At 45.8% G+C, this 20,325-nt stretch overlaps 1 protein-coding gene across 4 annotated transcripts in view; it reads left to right on the top strand.

Moving 5' to 3' along the window:
- The window catches only part of LOC138453575 (scavenger receptor cysteine-rich type 1 protein M130-like), a 500,179-nt gene that overhangs the window by 377,972 nt on the left and 101,882 nt on the right, over nt 1-20,325 (top strand). For all 4 annotated transcript variants that reach the window (XM_069606566.1, XM_069606582.1, XM_069606572.1 and 1 more), the window contains one exon: nt 1,061-1,333. In XM_069606566.1, coding sequence (XP_069462667.1) covers nt 1,061-1,333 — 273 coding nt within the window. The remainder of the gene's footprint in view (nt 1-1,060; nt 1,334-20,325) is intronic.

The following is a 20,325-nucleotide window of genomic DNA, read 5'->3' as shown; positions in this document are numbered from 1 at the left end:
CACGCTACGAGTTGGGATCTTTGTCCCTATGTTCACAATTTTTGTGGAAGATGTGCTCGTTACTTCGTAAATGCTTGTTGGGAATGCAAACACCCAACATTTTGAGCAAAGTAGCGCAACATCTTTTGGCAAATTCTACCCCATTCTCTAAAAATTGGTGTAAAATTGTATTCAATGTCATTGTAGCGGCTTCCCTTGATCTGGACTTATTAATCAATAATCCTGGGTAAGTTAAAATCGAACCTTTCCAATTTGACTGGATATATAACATAACTGCTTGTGCCCGCTTTAAGGATTTTGATATAACCTTGTTTGGGAGGAAAAAATATAGGCAAATGGCGGCATATCTTACCAAATGTCTATCACCACATATTCAAAGCCAATACATGTGCTTCAGGTTCAACCTGTGGCACACCCGAGAAATATTGTTTAGGAGGAAACTAATTCCTAGGAGTCAGAGGCATTGCCGATACTGCTTAGATGAGCAAAAGCTCGAATCCTTGCAATATCTCGTGATAACATGTCCTGGCCTCTCCTCAATCCGCAGACAATTTTTAAAGCATGTTTTCGATCTGAACACCCAGTTAAATCAAGATGAAATATGGCAATTAGTCTTTTCGTGTCCAAGATTGCCGGCAATTGTCCACTTTCTAGAAGCAACAGTGTCACATTGAAAGTTGTTGAAAAGTGAATATTTTAATAGATCAATGTGACATCTGTCTTTCGCTGATTCAAATTTATTCCAATATATTAATGTGACATTTGTTTTCGTTAATCTTAATTTTAATTTATGCTTCAAAATTGTATGAATTGTATCTTATTCATTGTTTTGTGTATGATATTTGAAAAGTTGTGTTTCGCAACTAAACAATTTTTTTTTAAATAGTTCATTTTCTCACATCAACTTACTGTGAACAATACAGTAATGATGTACATAAGGAAAGCTAGCAGTTCCCAATTGTATATCATCCTACATCTTGTTTACATCAGCAATGTTCACATCATGAGTGAAAAAGTGCTTTTAATTTATTTGAAAGGTAGTTGTGCTTTTCTCTTTCAGTGTCCTCATTTCATCAACCAATACCATCTGCATCAGAACCACCACTCTCATATGTGCCCAGTGGATGCAATAAGGAATCAAGCACAGGCTCACAGTATGCCTCCTTGGGCAGCTCCTCTTCACCTGTTAAACAGCCAATCACTGGGTCTCTCGAAACCACTCATCTTGATGCTCCAGAGGACTCTAACACTTATTCTCCAACTGGAGACACCCAAGAGCTTCCCAATGTCTGGACTACTCAATCTGCAGTTACTTCTACAGATGAATCTCCAGGTATGTGTATCCTTCTGTCTCTAGAATTCACTGCCTCTATCTCATCAGATATCGTCACTGCTAATCCTGCAGGCGTTCACACCCAGAAATCTCCAGGTTATGTAATTCTTAATTATCTGTAGCCGGAGCAAGCTTTCGCTCTTGGGCAGAGAGTTGTTGGATCTGAAGGATAGACAAAAACACATTGGAAAGGGCAGTGAAGTGCCAAATCAGGCCCATGATGTCAGCAGAAGGTCCATCAGTTATCATTAGGGCTTCAGTGTGTATCCGTCCTGAAAGGAGTGTGAGTTAACAGGCTAGAAAGGTAAATGTTTGGCACCAGCCTCTTCATTCCAGTCAGAAATAAATCATTGATGAGGGATCCTGGGAGTTATAATATCAGAAGGGTCCGAGGTTGCAGATCCCTAGCCAATGAATAGCCACCTCACCCTGGCTTTTCCCCCATCAGTCATCTTTTCTGATGCCATAAGCACAAACCCCTGCCCTAATCCAGACAAGAAAAGCTAGGGTGTGTTGGGGGAGGGGTTGGATAGCAATGAGGGGGCTACAGAGGTCCCTTGGTTTGTGGTTCTCGATTATCTCCTATGAGCCAGACATATTTTGAGGGAATCAGGTAATAATGTCCCTAGATATATATATAGTCGCTGTACATAATGTCGCCGGGAAAAGAAAAAGGTTTTGGGGATTGTGGGGGAGTCCCCTACATTTTCCATGTAATAATGTCTCTGCAAAAAATGGCAATTTTCAGCTAGTTTTTTGCATGGTGACATTTTTGCGGGGACATTATCACATGGAACCATTTTGGGTTATGCAATCATATGGCACGTGTATACTGAGTAAGGGAGAGATAATTCCTGTGTAAGTACTAAATGTGTGAAGGTCAGTTTTTGGAGATGGCAGATTATGGAATTGTTTAACATTCAAATGCCAGAAGACACTGTGGAAGGGTATTAAGGCTACCCACCTACTCCTGTTTTCTCTCAAAAATGTAGGTCATATAATGCCATACCAACCCTGACCATAAGGATATCTCCATGACGTCAGCCAAACTAAGCCTCTCTAGGTGGTTCTTTCCTCACTTGGTTCACCATTCTCACTTATGTACCAGGTACTTTGTGGGGCATATAGCAATTTGGGACGTCTAGTGAGTGATGCAGAGTGAATTCTGGTATAAGGAGGCAAGTGTGCCATCATATGTTTGTGGGGCTAGTAAAGGATGGAATGGTTTTGCAGTGCAATGGTTTTGCAGTGTGTATCTAGCCAATAGCTAGCCACCCCCTCCTGTCTTCTCTCAACAAGGTGGATGATATGCTACCATACCATCCCTGGCCCTAAGCAAACCCCCTGACCTCAGAAATGCCTTCTGAGTGAGGCATTGTGAATTCTGGTGTTAGTAGGCAAGTGCCTCAAGATTCGTGTTTGTGGCAGAAGGGCATGGCATGGAAAGAGTATTGCTGTACAATATTCCTCACCGCCTGGCATGCCTGAGATGAAAGGGGCACATTTCCAATCATGCAATCCGCAGGTCTTTTGGAAGTCCAGCAGCCAGAATCTGCTCTGTGCACTTCATCCATCCGCAGTGCATTGTGCTGGTGCACTAGAAGAGCAGAAAGTAGGCGATACACTTGTTAACGCGTCATTGCCCACAACGCCCTATGATGCACTTCTGGGAGGCCTGGATCTAGAACCTTTACCTTTCAACTTTCTTTTGCTTGATCTGGATACAATTTAGCCCACAATGATATCTTCCAGGATGCCTCTTATTGAGCTACTGAGAGCATGAAGCACAACTCTGTATTTACAAAAACGTTATGCCCAGGTTTAAGCAGTACCCGGCCACATCTAAAGCTGAGGAAGGGATCTACTGCCTCTACTATGCCGAGAGCACAAGTGCCCACCTTTAACTTGCTGAGGGTACATTCAAAGAGGGCTGCTCTTCTGCAGGAATGTGATGCTTTAAATCCTGTTTTCCACCAGTTTTCCATGCCCTCTGCTTCCTAAACATATCAACTCTGGGACTGAGTGTCCTAATGTGGTGTCCTTACAAATTCAATAACCATAAAGTTCAAACATTCTGCATCATATCTCACCCCCATGGCCAGAAACAGAAAATGTAACCCTGCATCCTTACCTCATTTGATACCCTCTGAGACATGTGCAGCGCTCTGTTGCTTCATAGCTAGGTTTGTGCAATATAAAACCCAAATACAAATACCACATTTCTTAAGGACATTTCAATTGGGTAGGATTGAGACAGTGTTAATGGAACTTCCCTATCTCTCTTTAGTCTTGGTACTTTCTGCCCGTCTCTGCTGTGATTGGGCTTCAGGATTACATTTCCATTCCATCCTGCAGCACTTTTTATTGCCACTCTCTCTGTTGTTTGATGTTTCTGTGGTGTTTTGGGAAGGAATTATTTCTCCCACAATGCAACACATACATCACTTTATATCTCTCGCAGTGGACTCTTCTGCTCCACCATAGCAAAGTCGTTCAATGTTTATGTTCTTAGTTTCCTGGTGTGTAGAAATGAGCTTCTGTTTCCCAAAATGCAGCTTCTTCATCACTTTTATATTGTTCTGCTAACAATAACACTCTATCAGAGCATAGGTGTTTAATGTTCCTTCTTGGTTTTCCTGAATCTTAGGGGATGTGCCTCGTGTCCTAAAAATGCAGCACCTTGATACTTTGCTTTCTCCACTGGAGCACAGTGGTTCAGTATTCATTCACTTGGTTTTCCAAGGCTTCAGGATATCCATAAGTCTCCCAGAATTCGGGGGTCTAATCGCATTTGCTCTGAGACTGGACCTTTTCATTCCATCTGAGTGCAGTGCTGTAATGTTTCTTCTAAGACTTTCATAATGTACTAGTGAGTGGAGTACGATTCCCAGAATGCAGTGCTTGTTTATTTCTCACCTCTCTGTTTAGAGAGCTTGCCTCCGGATCTATTCATCATGCCATCAATCATCGTTCCTGGTGACCGCCCCTCTCTAGTTTGCAGGCCTTTCTTCAGGTGCTGATATCTTGCTCTATTGCCTCAGGGTCTGATGCTTGCTGTTTGGCTTGGTCACTTCCGCTTTGTGACTCTGCCTCACAAGCTCCACTAATTAATTCCACAATTATATTCACTCACTTCTGCTCAGTGGACCTTGATTTTATATTCTGGTGTCTTTCCCAAACCTCTGTAGGTCACACGCTTTGTCTGAGGGGTCTTGCCAGCTCACTGATGATGGGAAGTTTTTTCTCTTTTGATAAAGTCACCACGAGTAGTACGAGTATCCTCGGACATGGTTCCTGAGCTTGCCTTTCCTAGAGACCCAAGATGCAGCTTACTGATAATACCCAATGAGCCCACAACATCTCTGCGGTTGCTTGTGGTCTCATGCATAAGGGATGTGACCTAAAGGTTCTCGATGGGGTGAGACCAAACCTGTTTTCATATGTATTTTCCCTTTTTGTAATGGAATGGTAGAAAACAATGGTCTGGATGGTTGCCAGAGAAATGCCAGTGGTTGTAATTAATTCAAGCTTACAGCGATCAATCGGGTCATCCCAGGTTTGCCAGTATTCTGGCAGTAAATCTGCCAGGATACTGGCAAATGGACCTACCATTACCAGCACCTGATATCCCAGTTTTCCCGGAATATTACAGGTGCCAGCAACGGTAGGTAAATCCCCATTCCATAGAGTCCTAAGGATTGCCAGTATTACCGGGACAGGTAATGCTGGCTGTTTTTTTGCCAATGGGGGCCCGTTTTACCTCCAGTTCTTGGCTGGAGGTAACTCAGTCAACTCCCACCAGTAAACTTGTAGTTTGGCGGTGCCAATGAACTAGCGATAACGGAATTACTACCACCTTTTTCCTGCACTGCCAAACTTGGAATGAGACCCAATATCCTGTTTCCCTATACTGCGGGGTGGACATCTACTCAGACTCTCGAGCCTTTAGAATCTTTCTTTGGCACCTCTCACTCTCTGGACTCCTCTGGCCTTCATTCCCTCTCAACCGTCTGGCGTGTCTGCAAGTCTCCTCTCCCTACCGCTCTGTGGTGTCAATATGCCGTTGCCACTTAGACTTCTGTGACTCAGCATTATGGGTCATTTGTCTATGCCATTATGCATCCAGGGTCTGGAATAAGTACCACAAGTTATTTTTTTCCATGTCTGAAATGTTTAGCTTTCTTTATTCCCTTGGGACTTGTAGCTTTACTTTTAGACAGTTAATGTATTCAGAGTGGGCTGTCCTGAGAAGTAGGAAAAGGACACCAAGAAACTCGAACATTAGTTGCTAACCAGCTTTCTCTGTAAAGAAATAACACTGGGTGGGTTTAGGAAGGATAGTGAAACCAACACAAACTTTACAAGCCCCATGGGCTCTATGGTAGCTAGTACAACCAAAAGAATCTTGATAAATGTTTCAAGGTTTGCCTGTGTTATTAGGTTGTTATTGATGATTCAAACCCTTGGTCGTGTATTCTCTTTCCTCATATGACTGGTGGCTGGAACACCTATTCAGATAAGGAAACAAAATAAGCCAGCGTTTCCGAGGTTCATTGAGGGGGGAGTCAGATAAAGAAAGCTCAGTAAAGGACCCTATTCTAAAACAGCCTAGTGTCCTGAATCCAATTCATAGTCTAAGTAAAATTTTGAGCGCATCTGCCCACGCCAGTGTTTACCAAGTCACTCACAGTCACAGGGGGTTTTGTGTGCCCCAGTCCAGTTCTTTCTCTTTGCCTTTTCCTCCTCATGATCTTTGCCTTTGTTTTTTACTTCGTCTTAACCATTCTCTTTGATGACCAAGCCTCTCCTGATGTCTTCTTCTGTAAGCAGTTGTGGCCTAGAAACTGCTAGTGATGTAAGCGTTGTAATGTACCACTCATCCCCTACGATATTCCTACTTTGTTTTCTGGTAGAAAGTCTCCACCTTACCTAAGAATTTATGGATAAGATATTTTCAACCACAGCTGGTTTTCTAGGGGTTCAAGCTTTTTAGTTGGGCTTGTGGTCTTGCAGATACGACAAATATCTAATTTAGCACCACCAGCTGGCAGCTCCCTGACTGTTTCTTCTAGGCCTGGCTACTAGCAGCGTCTGGGCCCATGTTCTTAGCAAGCTCCTGCATCTATCCTCATCCTTCAACCTGACCAGGTCTAAATTGAGTTCAATCGGCTTTGCTTACTCCATTCCTGTCTGTCATACCTCTAGTTGGCCTATTTTTGTCTGGCCAACGGTGGCTCAAATGATCTTACTTGCCTTCTGTTTCTTCTCTCTGCAACACAGCTCTCACTTGGAAGACCATGTGTGTTTTCCCATGAACTTTGTGATTTAAGATTGGCCCTAGAGTAATTGTTTTACTTACTTGCTGTGTGTTTGCTCTCAGTCTTCACTTGGAAACATGTGGGGAACTGATGAGGATGGTGTATTAATAATCTGAATTGAACAGCCCCCCGAGGAATAGCGGTCTGTACTGATAAAGGGTCTTCCTGCTATGTTGGGGTCAGGCATCCCTGTGATGGTGTCCCGCAGATCCTCCTTCTTTCACTTTGGTGATCACTATAAATTACACCTCTCTTTCCAAGTGTCCTCCCGCTGACTGTAGAAGCTCTATTTGTGTTTTCGGCTGCAGTCTTAGGGTTTAGGTTCAACTCCTGCTTGCGTTCCTTGCTGGGGCATACTTGTTGAGCCCTGATCCTTGCAAGCAGGGCCAAGTTGAACATGAAAGTATTTGCAGACAGTATTTGCAGACACTGCATATTTTCATACTCTATCAAGGGACTGGTTCTTTTGTGGTTTCCCCCCTTGTGCATCCTTCATATCTTATGGACCTGACAATAAAGATGTCCTCTCATTGTAACATTTCTCTGTGACTTGTATGGACGGTATTGGGTGGGCTGCTCTAGGGTAATGTGAGGGGAGAGATGGCAAACTGGTTGCTCCTCCATCATCCGCCTCCAGAGATCCCATCGCATAGTGGGTGGTTGCCCCCATCCCCCAGTGGTCACCAGTCTCACTTAATTGATAACCTCTTTACAGAGCTGAAAAGTAAGGAATGCCTGAAAATCACATGCCGAGCACAGGAGAATTTAAAGTTCCTTTGTCAAGATCCTACTCTTGGCTGACTGAACTTTTGTTGCTCTATGTCATGAGAGAATAGCTCATCCAGTCCTGCTTTTACTGCACTGCATTTATTATTTGCAGACCCAAATTTATGATGAGGTAGTGGAACAAACCTACCAGTAGGACACACGAAAAATTGGGTCTTCATGGAGTGCGAGAAAATGAACAAGATATTTCAGGATTGGCAGAATACTGCGTTGGAGAGTTGGTCACAGGAGAATTGGACCCATTTTGCCACATAATTATGTGGGGAGTGGGTTTAGGCATATAAATAATCTGCAGGGATTAAGGGAGGTATGGCGGGGGGTTATCTCCCGCATATTTATACTCGGAAAATGAACATGTCAAAACAGAAATTCAACCAATTCTTCAACGACCAAACAGATTCCACCAAATCAACCTATACCAATATTTTGTTAAAGTAATAATCTTCTGTGCATGGTTTTCAACAAAGCACATTTAAAAAAATTGGCTTTCAGAGACTCCTGTGAGGGGTCAGAAATGAGAGGCTGACGCAAAGTGTTAGTGTTTCCAACAATAGACATCTTTATTGAAAGAAAAGGGTTGGATAAAGGCCTATCTCTCCCGATCCTAAAGAGAGTTTCCTTACCTAGGAAATTAAAACTAAAGATCAGTCTGTGTCTCATTGTCAAATTTATATACATTGTCCTTGTGTCTAAAACATGAATCTCACCCTCACACTAAAATTGAACAACTAAGATTCTAAGGAAAGTGTCTCTGATGTAAGTTTGGTCAAAAGTGTTCAAAAGTGTTCAAAAAGCAAATAGACAAATTCAGCAAATTAATTCTTGTATCCAGAGGGGTTTCCCTTGGGTAGGATGGCAAAAGTGTCTCTTTCAAATAATGGCTCCTTAAAATTTGCAAAAGTGTCTATTTCAAACAACCACTTCTCAAGGATGGCAAAAGTGACTCTTTCAAGCATCCATTTACAATGGTTAGCAAAAATGTCTCTTTCAAACCAATAACTTCTTATGGAGAAACTCCTTGAATACTCCCCTGCCAGGAATCCCTTTCTGGGGTCTGCGGATCCCCTGGTATACTCTCCTGCCAGATATCTTCTCCCCAAATTCTTACTGCCTAATGTGCTTCTTTCACTAGGGCTTATTTTTAATGTTCCCACTGTCTTTCAGTATAACACAGTTGTATTCCTTCACTGTATACGTCCTGGTTTAAGGTATCACCTTTCACAAAGTTTCCCACATCGACATCTCATATATGAAGACTTGTTCAAGTTTGACCTTTTTATTTCTTCAATGGTATTCATCTGCATTTGGCAACACTTGCTCCAACTTTCCCCATATTGAGATATTGTATTTGGAGATGTGTTCAGGTTTTGTCTTTTAATTCATAAATGAGGATTTGGGCAAATTCTGTCTTTGTTTTCTGCTTGTTCGATATTCAAAATGAGTTCCTAAGGTTTCACATGGCTGTAGGAGTGTCCAGGGGTCCCCAACATCTCTGAGCAGACTCACGGGTGTCTGGCAATGCTTCCGACCTGTGGCATGTTGCTGCAGTGAAGCTTTCACCTCGAAATGGCGTTTTCCGCGGTGCAGACTTTCTCTCCGCTCTTCCGCTGACTTCTTGCTCGTCCTTCGGTAAGCCTGCAGATTGGTCTCATCATAACAACTAACCTGTGTATTCAGTTTAGTGTTTCTTTTGATCCATATTTGCTCCTTCTTCCTCTTCCTCGTCTTAGTACTAAAGGCTTTGTGGGAGTTGGAGTCCATAGGGTTTATGGGATTTTTAAGGTGATTTGTTTTGGGATTTTCAGTTAGCGCAAAACCATCAGAAACAGAAGGTGCTATGTGTGTGTTATATACATATGAGGTGTGAATGGTATTCAGCTCAGTATGACAGTATGACATCAGGGTCCTATGTGTCATGGGGTTTTCTTCAAATGGGGGGAAGAATACTGCATCTCTCCTAGTGGAGTCATCATTCTCCCCTGATAGTTGTCCCCTCACGCATGGTCCTCCCTCATAATACCACCCCAAGGGTCAGGATCAGGTAGCAGCTGCCATCCCCTGGCCATGTGGGAGGAGATCATCACCAGGTAATCAGTGGTGACTCTGCAGGATTCATCACACCCCCTAAAATTAAGTGAGATTATAAATGTTCAGTTCTAATACAGTGCATAATTACAGTGTTTAGTATGTCTAGAAAGATTGAACATTTATGGAAATATGGAAACAGAGGTACCAGGACTTTAAATGACTTACCCAGAATATGGTCAATTGTAGAGGTGACATAGGCCCTGGATCAGCATTTCAAGGTTTAATTCATAGGTGTATTTGCATACTCAACGCCAAAGGAGGAATGATCAAAATTAATTATAAATTATCTATAAACAAGATAAGTTTATACATTACCAGTTGCCAAGACGTTACGCAGTGACAGTACTAGGGTGACATGGTTATGCAAGGTGTGCCTCCTCCAAATGACTTTTTGGACATCCATGGGAAGCCCAGCATACCCTGGAAAAGATGGGAAAAGCGTTTTAACCACACCGTACTTGTAGTTCATGGTATGAACTTTACTAGTGAATTAAAGAAGTGTCTTTTGATGCATTGTCTGGGTAACTATGGGCAAGAACAATTTGAAATTTACCACAGTTGTCTGCTGAGGAGTTCTCAAATCTTTGAGAAGTGAGTACAGATGCTTGATAAACATTATGATAGATCTGTGAGTATTATATTAGAAAGATATGTTGGCAAGAGGAAACAGCCTAATGGAGAATCTGTGGAACAATATATTGCAGTTCTCAGGGGTTTGGCAGCATCTTGTGAATTTGGGAGCACTATGAATGAAAGGATGCACGGTCAATTCATGCAAGAGTGCAGTGATGGAAAAGTGAGGGAAGACTTGTGGTCTAAAAGTAACCCTTGCATTGATGAGGTCATTAGGGTTGGAAAGGAAGGGGCGCATACACACATGCTTGGAGGAGTTAGAAAGAGAATTTAGTCTCACATGAAGAAAACTGAGGATGTACAAGTTTTGGAGGTTTCAGCAGTACAGCGAAAGACATTTGACAATATGAAATAGGGCATCAAGAAAGAAGGAGTAAAAAAGAGACTTGGGAAGTTCAGAGAGAAGAGGGAAGAAGAAGATAGGAAAATATGTTTTGGATGTGATAGTTTGTTTCATTTTGCTAGTAGCGATAAGCATCCAGCCATCAAGGCTTTATGAAAGAAATGCAACAAACAAGGACATATTACTTGGGTTGTAGAACCAACCTTGAAGGTGTTGACTGTGTGGATGAGTTATGTGAGGATATGGAAGAGTGCACATGTCTCATTGAGGGTACGGCTGATGAAATTACTATAATTCAAGATGATGATGATGCTGATATTGAAAAGCCTATATCTACCATTGAAATTGAAGGGGTGAACGTAGGAATGGTGATTGACACACACCCATGGCCTCATGCTACACCCTGACGGTGGTCCCACATGCATCCTCCCACGGCCAACCATGCCCATTTGCCCAAATCTGTTGGTTTACACTCTGTACCATAGCAATTGTGTCTTGCATGCCAGAACACATGGGGGAACCATACCTGACAACATCCCCAATGTCCCCTACATGCACTTACACAGAGGCTTTGTAGGAGGAGACTCCCGGCCCATCCGGCAGTTGCGCTCAAGACCCTCAAGGCCTGCCACCACCATCCCCCATAGGCCCACACAATCCATGATTAGGCACACAGACCTCCGTGCAACGTCTGCACCCAGTATTGCCAGGCCTGCAGGTCGGCCCGCAGGCCCTGCCCCAACACAAACAACCGTAGCCATGGAGATATAAGCAACACCTGCTGCCACACACACTGGGAGCCACAGGGGGACAGCAACCCAGAGTCACCACTTCCGGAAGGCCATCAATCCCCAGAGAGCACTCTGTGCAGCCAGCGGCATCCATCCCAAGGGAGCACTCCACGCAGCCAGTGTCATCAGTACCCAGGGAGCTCTCCGTGCCACCAGCACGTGATGACACCCGAGCCGGACATGGACACCCAAAACAATGGCTCACCTGCTTGCAGCCCTAGCACAGTGCAGAGCCCCCCTCCCAGACACTGTAGTCCATCTCACAGCATGCTAATGCAGAGGCTGGATGTGATGGAGTGCAGGCAACTTGGGATGGAAGTGATCGGCCGCACTAACTCTGCACACCTGCCCACCATCAGGGACTGTATTCAGGGGGCCACCCGAAGGGTAGTGCATCAGATAGTACAGAACAGGGCCAAGATCAGTGCAAACACGTCCGCCCTGACACTCTATGAGCAGCGTGTCCATGATATGACGGAGGGAATCTCTGCCCTAGTTGAAGCCATACGGTATGGAAATGAGCTGCCACGGCATTGGAACTTTGTGGGGGGAGTCCGTCCTATCCACCTCCACCACACCCACGGAGAGTACACAGCTGGGCACTCCACGAAACCAGTCACAGCGACTATTGCGCCCGAGGTCACCTGGGGCCGGCAGGAGGGGTGGGGGGGAGAGGCCGTAACAGTGAATGACATAAGTGGCCATGCCAGGAAGTTGGTGGTGAGAGGGGGGAGGGAGGATAGTGTGCTGGGGAGTTGGTGGTGGGATGGTGCAGGGGGAATAGTGTGCTGGGGAGTTGGTGGTGGGAGGGGGCTAATTAGGGCACATAGTTAAAATACAACAGTTAAATTACATCGATGCAAGGACATTTCTGATTGTGTCATTGTCGAGTTTATTTACAGACGTGACAGTCAAACAGTGGTGCATGACTTGTGCCAGGGAAATTACTTAAAATAAATTGTCAATCAGTGCCTGGTGAGCCAGTTTCCAATCCCCTCACATCATCTCTGATGTTGCCTGCTGTGGCCCCTGCCTCAGGCCCTTCATCATCATCTTCTGGGGTTGGCATATCTACGTCAGGTACATTCCTTCACATGCAGATGTTGTGTAGAATGGCATACACAAGCACTATTTTTTTGATTTTCTTTGGAGCGTACCTAAGGGCTCTGCCTGTACGATGTAGGCAGCGAAAACGTGCCTTCAGGAGTCCAAAGGTGCACTCAATGCACACAAGGGTCCTGCAGTGTGTGTGTTTGTAGGCTATGTCGTGCAGTGTTCGTGGATCACGCACAGGAGTCATTGGCCAGGGCACATGTGGGTATCTGGAGTCACCTCCCTGGGGAGAGGGACATACATTAGTCACTGTGATATGTGTGGGGGTGGACTTACACAGCATCATGGCAATGGTCATCATGTGTATGCATATGGGAGTTCATCCAATTGCATGTGCCCGCACAATATCTGTGCATGCAGTGTCACTGATATCAGGCATTGTATTGGCATCACATGCACCCTGTTACATTGCAGCAGATGTATCGTGATGCGTCTGTCGCTGACATATGTACCTGGTGGCTGTCTTGTGGCTGGGTATTGCTCTTGTGCATGTGGCTTGCTGGGTTGCCTTTCGGCATTTCCTATGCTTCTGGGTGCAGTGAGTCAGCATTGCAGGGTGGGTGAACATGGGCACATGGGTGTGGCACTGGCAGTGCTGCTGTTGTGTGCTTCAATGTGGTACTTTGTTATTGCTTTTGATTGTGCATGATGCATTGTGTACCTGTAGTCATGTGTGGAATGAATTGCTGCTGTTTATATTCATCTGCATGTCCATTCAGGTGTGTTCAACATGTGCATGATGCCTGGGCTCTACCCTGTTATAGGTGTGGGAGCTGGCCAAAAACTGGTTTTGCATTTCCCTGTCATGCCATGCTTTGTGTTATTATTCACATTCCCTCCCACCCCCCAATTTAGTCAGGTGCTTCACAGTGCACAGGTGCTGGCAGTTTTACTCACCCACTACCCAGGTCCATTGTCCCATGTGCCTCTCCATGTATTCTGGCAGTGTGCTGTTCCATAAAACCATGAAGTTGAGGGTGGAACCTGGGTAGCTGGCACAGCAGTGGTTGATGATGAGGTTGGGGCCGCAGGTCACCTGCGCATTGAGGGAGTGGTAGTACTTGCGATTTCGGTACACTGCTTCGTGGGCCTGCAGGGCCGCCAATGCAACATGGGTGCAGTTCAGGGCTGCAATCATATTAGGCAATTGGGCTACGGCATAGAATTTTGCCTTCATGGCATTGACCTGGGCTGGGGAGGGAGTCAGTGCGATGTGGTGTTGGACATGCCACAGCAGGGCATCCAGTAACTCAGTAAGAACTGCACCAAATGTGTGATGTGGCATGCCGTGCATCATGGCCACTGAGTGCTGGAAGGTGCCAGTACCTAGGAATTGTAATACTGACACTTTCTTGAGCAATGGGGGCACAGCTGTAGAGATAGGCTCCGTATGCCCTCATGTATTGTACTGAGCAGCTCAGTAATGGTTTCCCTGTTGATGCGGTACAGGGTCACCAACTGGGAGTCAGTGAGGGTCCAGAGTGAGGTCCTGTCCCTGGGAATGGATGCACGCCTTGCTTGTGCTCTTCTCCTTCTCCTCCTCCTCTCCACCTGTGCTCCTTGTGCCCTGGCCTGCTTCTCCTGACTCTCTGCTTCCAGATGCAGCCTGAGCAACTGCCTGTCCCAGCTCCCAGCGGCGAATGACAGCATTTTGTGGAAAACAGTGTTTGGGGTATCCATTTGGAGTGGATTGGTTGCAACTGTGCCTTGATTTCTGCCTCCTGTGTCCATTTACCTCCAGCCGGTTTTCGGTGCTGGTACCGCCAAGGATGGATTTGTGATGCAGCTGTGTTTGTGCTTCGTGTGGGCAGGTGTAATGGCACCGGCTGTATTTGCGCAGCTGTAATAGCGCACCTGCTTTTACATTTGGCAGTATTTGCGCCGGCTCATGATCCGGCGGAGCGGTATTGGTGGCACTATTACCATTACCGCTGCTTTTAAGCGTTACTGCCAAACTTGTGATGAGGCTCTTAGTCTAGTACATATTTATAGTAATCAGTCATGTTTCTTTTTGCTTAGTATTGTGTGTTGTTTTCAATACTGTAAAAAAGAGAGATTTGTAGCATTCTGTGTGATGCAGAGTGAGAATATGGAATGTAGAGCGTAGAAGGAAAGATGCAGGATTGAAAGGCAATTAGGAAAAGACCAGATAAGAAGCCGGTGGGGTGTTACATGTACTCCTGAATAAAGAAGGTTTTTGGATCATTTCACCCTCCCTTTCTCTATCCACTCTTCTTCTTCCTTACACATTTTCCAAGTGAATCTGAAATCTCAACTTCTTTCTGTTCCCTCAAGCAATTGATTGCACCATCCACCACCCTTCGTCTGCAGACTGAATCCAGCTCCATTGTTCCAAGTTGAAATGCATCGCTTTTGTTAATTTGTTCAGCGCTTTGGCAAAAGCACTCTAGAAATCTAAACAAATACAAAATGCAATACCCAGAAAAAGACAACTGCACATGGGAAAGGTTATAGGACTTGTGTTTCCAAGTTCAACCATCAACAACTTTCTCACCCTACCTCTTCCAGGGCAATCAAATTGTTCCATGTCAGACATTACTCGCTCATCCAACCAGATGTTCTCCTTTGCGGTCTATGGGCCTTATTACGAGGTTGGCGGTAGACACCTGGTAGTACCGGCAGCCTACCGTTTCTGCCTCTCGATATCCCAGTGATACCGGTATATTACTTGTTAATGGTGACGGTGCTTCAGTGATTTATCTGCCGGTAGGGACCTGTTCACAGCCGCCACCGCAGACTCGCAGTGAGCCGGTCCGGAAAATGTGCCGGTAACATTGTTACCAGCACCTTATTGCCAGACCGGCTAACTCATAATGAGGGTCATTATTTATTTATTTATTTTACATTTTTATAACACCCTTCACGCCCATGGGCTCTGTTCTACTAATCCTATTTTAAATGTGGAGATACAGGTCACAGAATGCTTAGGAAAAAACACGACTGAATACACTACTTACGCCTTACATGGGGCACCTGAAGAGCTCTCATCCTCCTTTTTTTTCTCCAGCAAAAGATTGATTTATCTCATATGCAGTTAATACATCTGAAACAAAGAATGAACGCATACAATATGACGAATGGGTGCCAAAAGGCAGTCACAGTTTGCCACAATTGTGTAAAAGTGTTTTCATTTCTGGTGACCAGGTTACAGTTAGGTATATTTTTTAAATGATAGAGCATTTCGACTTGGTGGGAAGGTAGTAAGAGGCAGTCAGCAGTTTGCCTCCCAAATGATTGGCCATCTGCTGATTGATTAAGCTCTTTGGTAGCCTTCTCAGCCATGCTGCTAAGCCAACCCACTCACTCCCAGGCCACTGGAGTCTGAATGGGTGGGCAGAAGAGCTTACAACATCGGCATTGTTTTATGACCTATCCGTGAGGAAAGTGTGTTATGATAGTCCTATGAAACGCATTCTACTAAGGGAGCCAGATTGCATTCTTGGAAATGTAATATTATAATATTATGGCGTCTCTTTCATGAGTGAGGAGAGGGCACTGTGGAACGTGCCGTCCTCTAAGCCAGCTGTACTGGGTTACCCAAAATGTATTCCCATAGAGACATACGCACTAACTGAGGCAGAGTGCATACTGGGAAATGTATCACCTGTGTACGGTGCAACCTCTGTAATGACAGTGGTCGAAGTGAGCGGGAGCAGTCGGGAGCGGTGCTCCTCTACTTTTTTTAATTACCTTTGACAGCTCCTATACTTTTATTTTAAAAAGAAACCGTTCCAGGATTGTTTAGTTTTAAAATAAAAGTGTAAGAAGAAGTTGAAACTTGCCCTTTCAGTGCACTGCACTAAACGTTCCCTTAAACAGCAGGTGCAAGTGTTTGGTGGTGTGTATTGTGTGTGGGAGGGGGTGTGGTGATGGGGTTTGTGGGGAGTGGGTTCAGGCCTGCAGGGAACATAGTTCCACTACTTCTTTTCGTACACTTCGACCACTGTGTAATGAGTGAAGGGCCGTTCCTTCTAGTTGGAGATCCCGGCCGCAATGCCGCAGACGGGAACGCCCCTTTTATTTGTAAGGCACGCGGCGGAGTGCAACGTCACTCCGCCGCGTGCTAGTCTCTTAAAGGGGCAGCACTACAAACGGCATGTCAGGCTGCGCCAATGAAATGAGACTGCATCTGCATAAAACATCTGTCATTGTGCAAGAGTCTTTACCTCTTCATTACTAGCTATAGATGAGCATCAATTTATGTTATCTATTGATTTTATTTTTTCTACGTTTGTTGTGACGTGCTAGACATCCTTTGCAAAAGAATCACAGCCCTATATGGAAGGGAGCAAGGATGGGGAGTCAATTTTTCAAGTGCAGTTTAGATATATGTAAGTATAATGATATGATATGGCATTTATAGTGCACCTATACACAAGTGTTTCAAGGCGTGACGAGGCAAGGGAGGGGGAACAGTGGAAAGACAGAGACAATGATCTTACTAGGCCAGGTGATATTGAGATCGTGCAAGGGGAAGGGGAAGGGGCAAGGCGAAAAGTGTGGGGGGAAAGAGGAGGGGGCAGTGCATTACATGGGATTGACAGTAGAAGTAATAGAATAAAGGAAAAGAATAAAGAAAAAGTGCAGCCAGCTGGTGGCAAGTGCAAGGGTAAATGCAGACATCAGGTGTCAAGTGCTGGTAGGGGACTTTAGGGATACAGAAACAATCACTAAGTGCAGGGGCTGCCAGGGAGGCAGTGCAGGTGTGCAACTGGCGGAGGAGGGGACCTGGGCGTGAGATCAGAGGGTAGCCAGGTGACCAGTGCAGTTTCAGTTTCAGTCAGGAGTTCCGTAGGGGAGAGTAGGAGAGAAAGCAGAAGCAACGAGAAATGTTTTGAGGTGCTTCCGGAACCGGAGATGGTTCTCCTCGAGTTTAAGGGAGGCAGGGAGGCTTTTCCAGAGGGAAACCCCAGCCGAAGAAAGAAATCTATCACCAACTTGTTGCTTGGAGAAGCAACTGACCCTGAGGAAGTTGGAGGCGGATGACCAAAGAGCTTGAGAAGGAAGATATTTAGGATGAGAGAATTGAAGGTATTGAGGCCACAGGCCCCAGAAGGCCTTGTGGACAATGCAGAGGGTCTTGAACGTAATCCTTGAGGCCACTGGGAGCCAGTGCAGAGATTTCAGTCCTGTAGAGATACAATCCCTGGGCTTGAGGCCAAAGACAAGTCTTGCAGTCCTGTTCTGGATGAGTTGCAGATGGCAGAGAGTAGAGGCAGGCAGATTTAGAAAGAGGCTGTTGCAATAGTCCAGCCTAGAGAGAACCAGAGCTCTGGAGATGGTGAGCTTCTGTGGGAAGGAGAGGAAAGGAAGAATACCTCTGAAGAGGTGCAGCTGGTAGTGTGACTTCTTAGAGACGTCAGAGATGTGAGGAGAGAAGGAGTGTGTGGAGTCGAAGATATCCCCGAGGTTCTTAGCCTCACAGGTGGGAGCAGGAAGAGGGCCAAGAGAGGCCAGCCATAGAGTGACAGGAAAGGAGGGAGCAGGTGTGCCAATGAGGAGAATCTCGGTCTTGCCATTAAGGCTGAGATCATTGGCGGCACACCATTCCTGGATAGCAGACAGACAGTCAGAGGTGAGAGAAGGAGAAGAGGTGGCTGAAGGGAGCCTGAAAATGAGTTGAGTCTCATCCGCATAGCACTAAAAATTGGGGCAGGGAGCAACAATGCGTTTGGCAAGAAGTGCCAGGTATTGGTTGAACAACCAGGGAGAGAGGTTAGACCCCTGGGGAACACCACAGGTAGAGAGATAGAGATAGAGAAGAGGAAGGGCCTAAGTTGGACAAGGGAGGATCGATCAGAGAGGAAAGAAATCAGCAAAGCCAGGGCCTGATCAGTGATACCCAGGTATATCACGGAGACGGTTGAGCAGGATGGCATGGTTGACCGTATCAAAGGCAGAAGAGAGATCGAGTAAGAGGAGGACACAGGGGGTGTTGAAATCAAGGTTAGAGAGCAGGTCATCACAGATGTTCAGGAGATCGGTTTCCATGCTTCTGGCAGCTCTGAAGCCACACTGATGGTCATTGAGACAACCAACAGATTCAGTGTGAAGATTAAGCCGGGAGATGGCTAGCTTTTCCAGGAGGTTGACCAAGAAAGGAGTGATGGAGATTGGGCGATAGTTAGCCTCGCACGACTGCTCGGCAGAGGGTTTCTTAAGAAGAGGGTGCCCAAGGGAAAGCTTCAGGGGGAAGGGAAGACTCCAGTGGCAAAGGAGTGGTTGCAGAAGTCAGCTAGAGCAGGAGCCAGGGTGTCAGTGTGCTCCTTGATGTTTTTGGAGGAACAAGGGTGAACCTGTTTTGAAGAAACTTTCATAGATCAGACTTGTCTGGAAACCTTGTCGGGGGAGAAGAGGGGAAAGGCTGAGAAGGCGGGTGGAGAGGTGGCCGAATGAGGGCCAGAGGAAGAGCTCGAGGGAGGAGGGGGAGAGGAAGAGAGAGAGGACAGGATGTCCTGAGTTCTAGAGATGAAATGGGAGGCCAGAGCTGTGCAGAGGGCCTGGGAGGGGACAGGAGAGGTAGAGACTGCATGAGACTGCATGTGGATTGGCCAGTTCTTTGCAGATTTTAAAGAGTTCAGCCGAGTTATTAGTTGCTGCAGAGACGCGGGTTTGGATGTGAGCTCTCTTCTTGGTGCGGACAGAGAGCCGGTATTGCCTTTGGTGAAGGCGGCAGGCCAGTTTGTCAGAGGATGTACCAGAAGCACGCGATTTCCTCTCAGCCACACTGCACTTGCCTTTGAGGGTGGCAAGGTCTGAGTCGTAACAGGAATTGCACTTGGCTTTGGGCTCCAAGCGGATCCTCATGACAGGCGCAAGAACGTCAAGAGTATCAGATGGAGCAGAGTGGAGCACAGAGAGGGCTTTGTCAGGGTGTGAGTTAGCCAAAGGGGGAGGGAGAGAGAAAGTGGCGGCGAAAGCCTCAAGTGACACACGCTTAATGGGTGGGATAACCGAGAAGGTAGGCGGCAGTGCTGGAGGTGGCTTGGCCTGAGGGGTAGTGAGAGTGAGCTGGGAGTAAAGGAGAAAGTGATCACTCCAGGAGAGAGGAGTGGTGAGAGTGCTGGAAAGGGGACTTTGGCTAATGGCTTACAAACCTTAACAATATTCATTTGTGGTGTTGTCATTAGAAAAGCAGGAGTTAAAAGGAGTTAGTGTGACAAAATGGAGGGGGGCCAGATTCAAAAAAGAAAACACGACAGGCCACAGACATAGAAGTAGGACTAAAGTAAACACAAACTGGACTCCAATAAAACTGTAGTCCCACTTCTATGTTGCCGGCCTCTTGCAGGGTGTGTGTTCCAGGCACACTCCTCTGATTGGAGTAGAGCATCCAGGGAGGGGAAGGGGGAGGAAATGGGGTCGTGAAAAGCCTTCACGCAAAGTTTGAGTTGCGCAGGCCCCAAATGTTAGGATTTCAGAATTGGTTCAGGCAAAAACCGGGACCGCAGCTTCCCACCCATCCAATCCCGGGACAGGGTTCATTTAATTAAAAAACTCCCGGGACCCCAGGAGGGAGGGCGATTTCCCCGGACTGTCCGGGGAAAACCGGGACATGTGGTCACACTACAAAATGACTTCCGCAGAAGTACAAGGGTGTGCAGTAGGTAAACCGTCTACTCAGCCTCCACACTTCTTCACACCAAAAGTGATCTCAATCATAAAGGTAAAACAGCCACAGCTCAGAAATATACCTCACTTGCCTTTCGTCGTAATGTGGGCCGACTGAAGGCTGCGCTTTCTGAAGAAGTACGAATGTGAGACAGTAGCAACCCAAACAGCAATTGTACAACAGTTCCAAAATCAAAGAATGCCCAATCAAGGTTCTATGAATTATATATATTTTTATTAAATAAATCAATCATTCAACTATTAAATACACTGTAAAAACTCACGCCT

Source organism: Ambystoma mexicanum, chromosome 1p, assembly GCF_040938575.1.
Source record: "Ambystoma mexicanum isolate Mex_15411 chromosome 1p, UKY_AmexF1_1, whole genome shotgun sequence".
Taxonomy (NCBI): Eukaryota; Metazoa; Chordata; class Amphibia; order Caudata; family Ambystomatidae; genus Ambystoma; species Ambystoma mexicanum.
The sequence above is the reverse complement of the archived record's forward strand: the minus strand, read 5'-3'. Positions and strand labels throughout refer to the sequence as shown.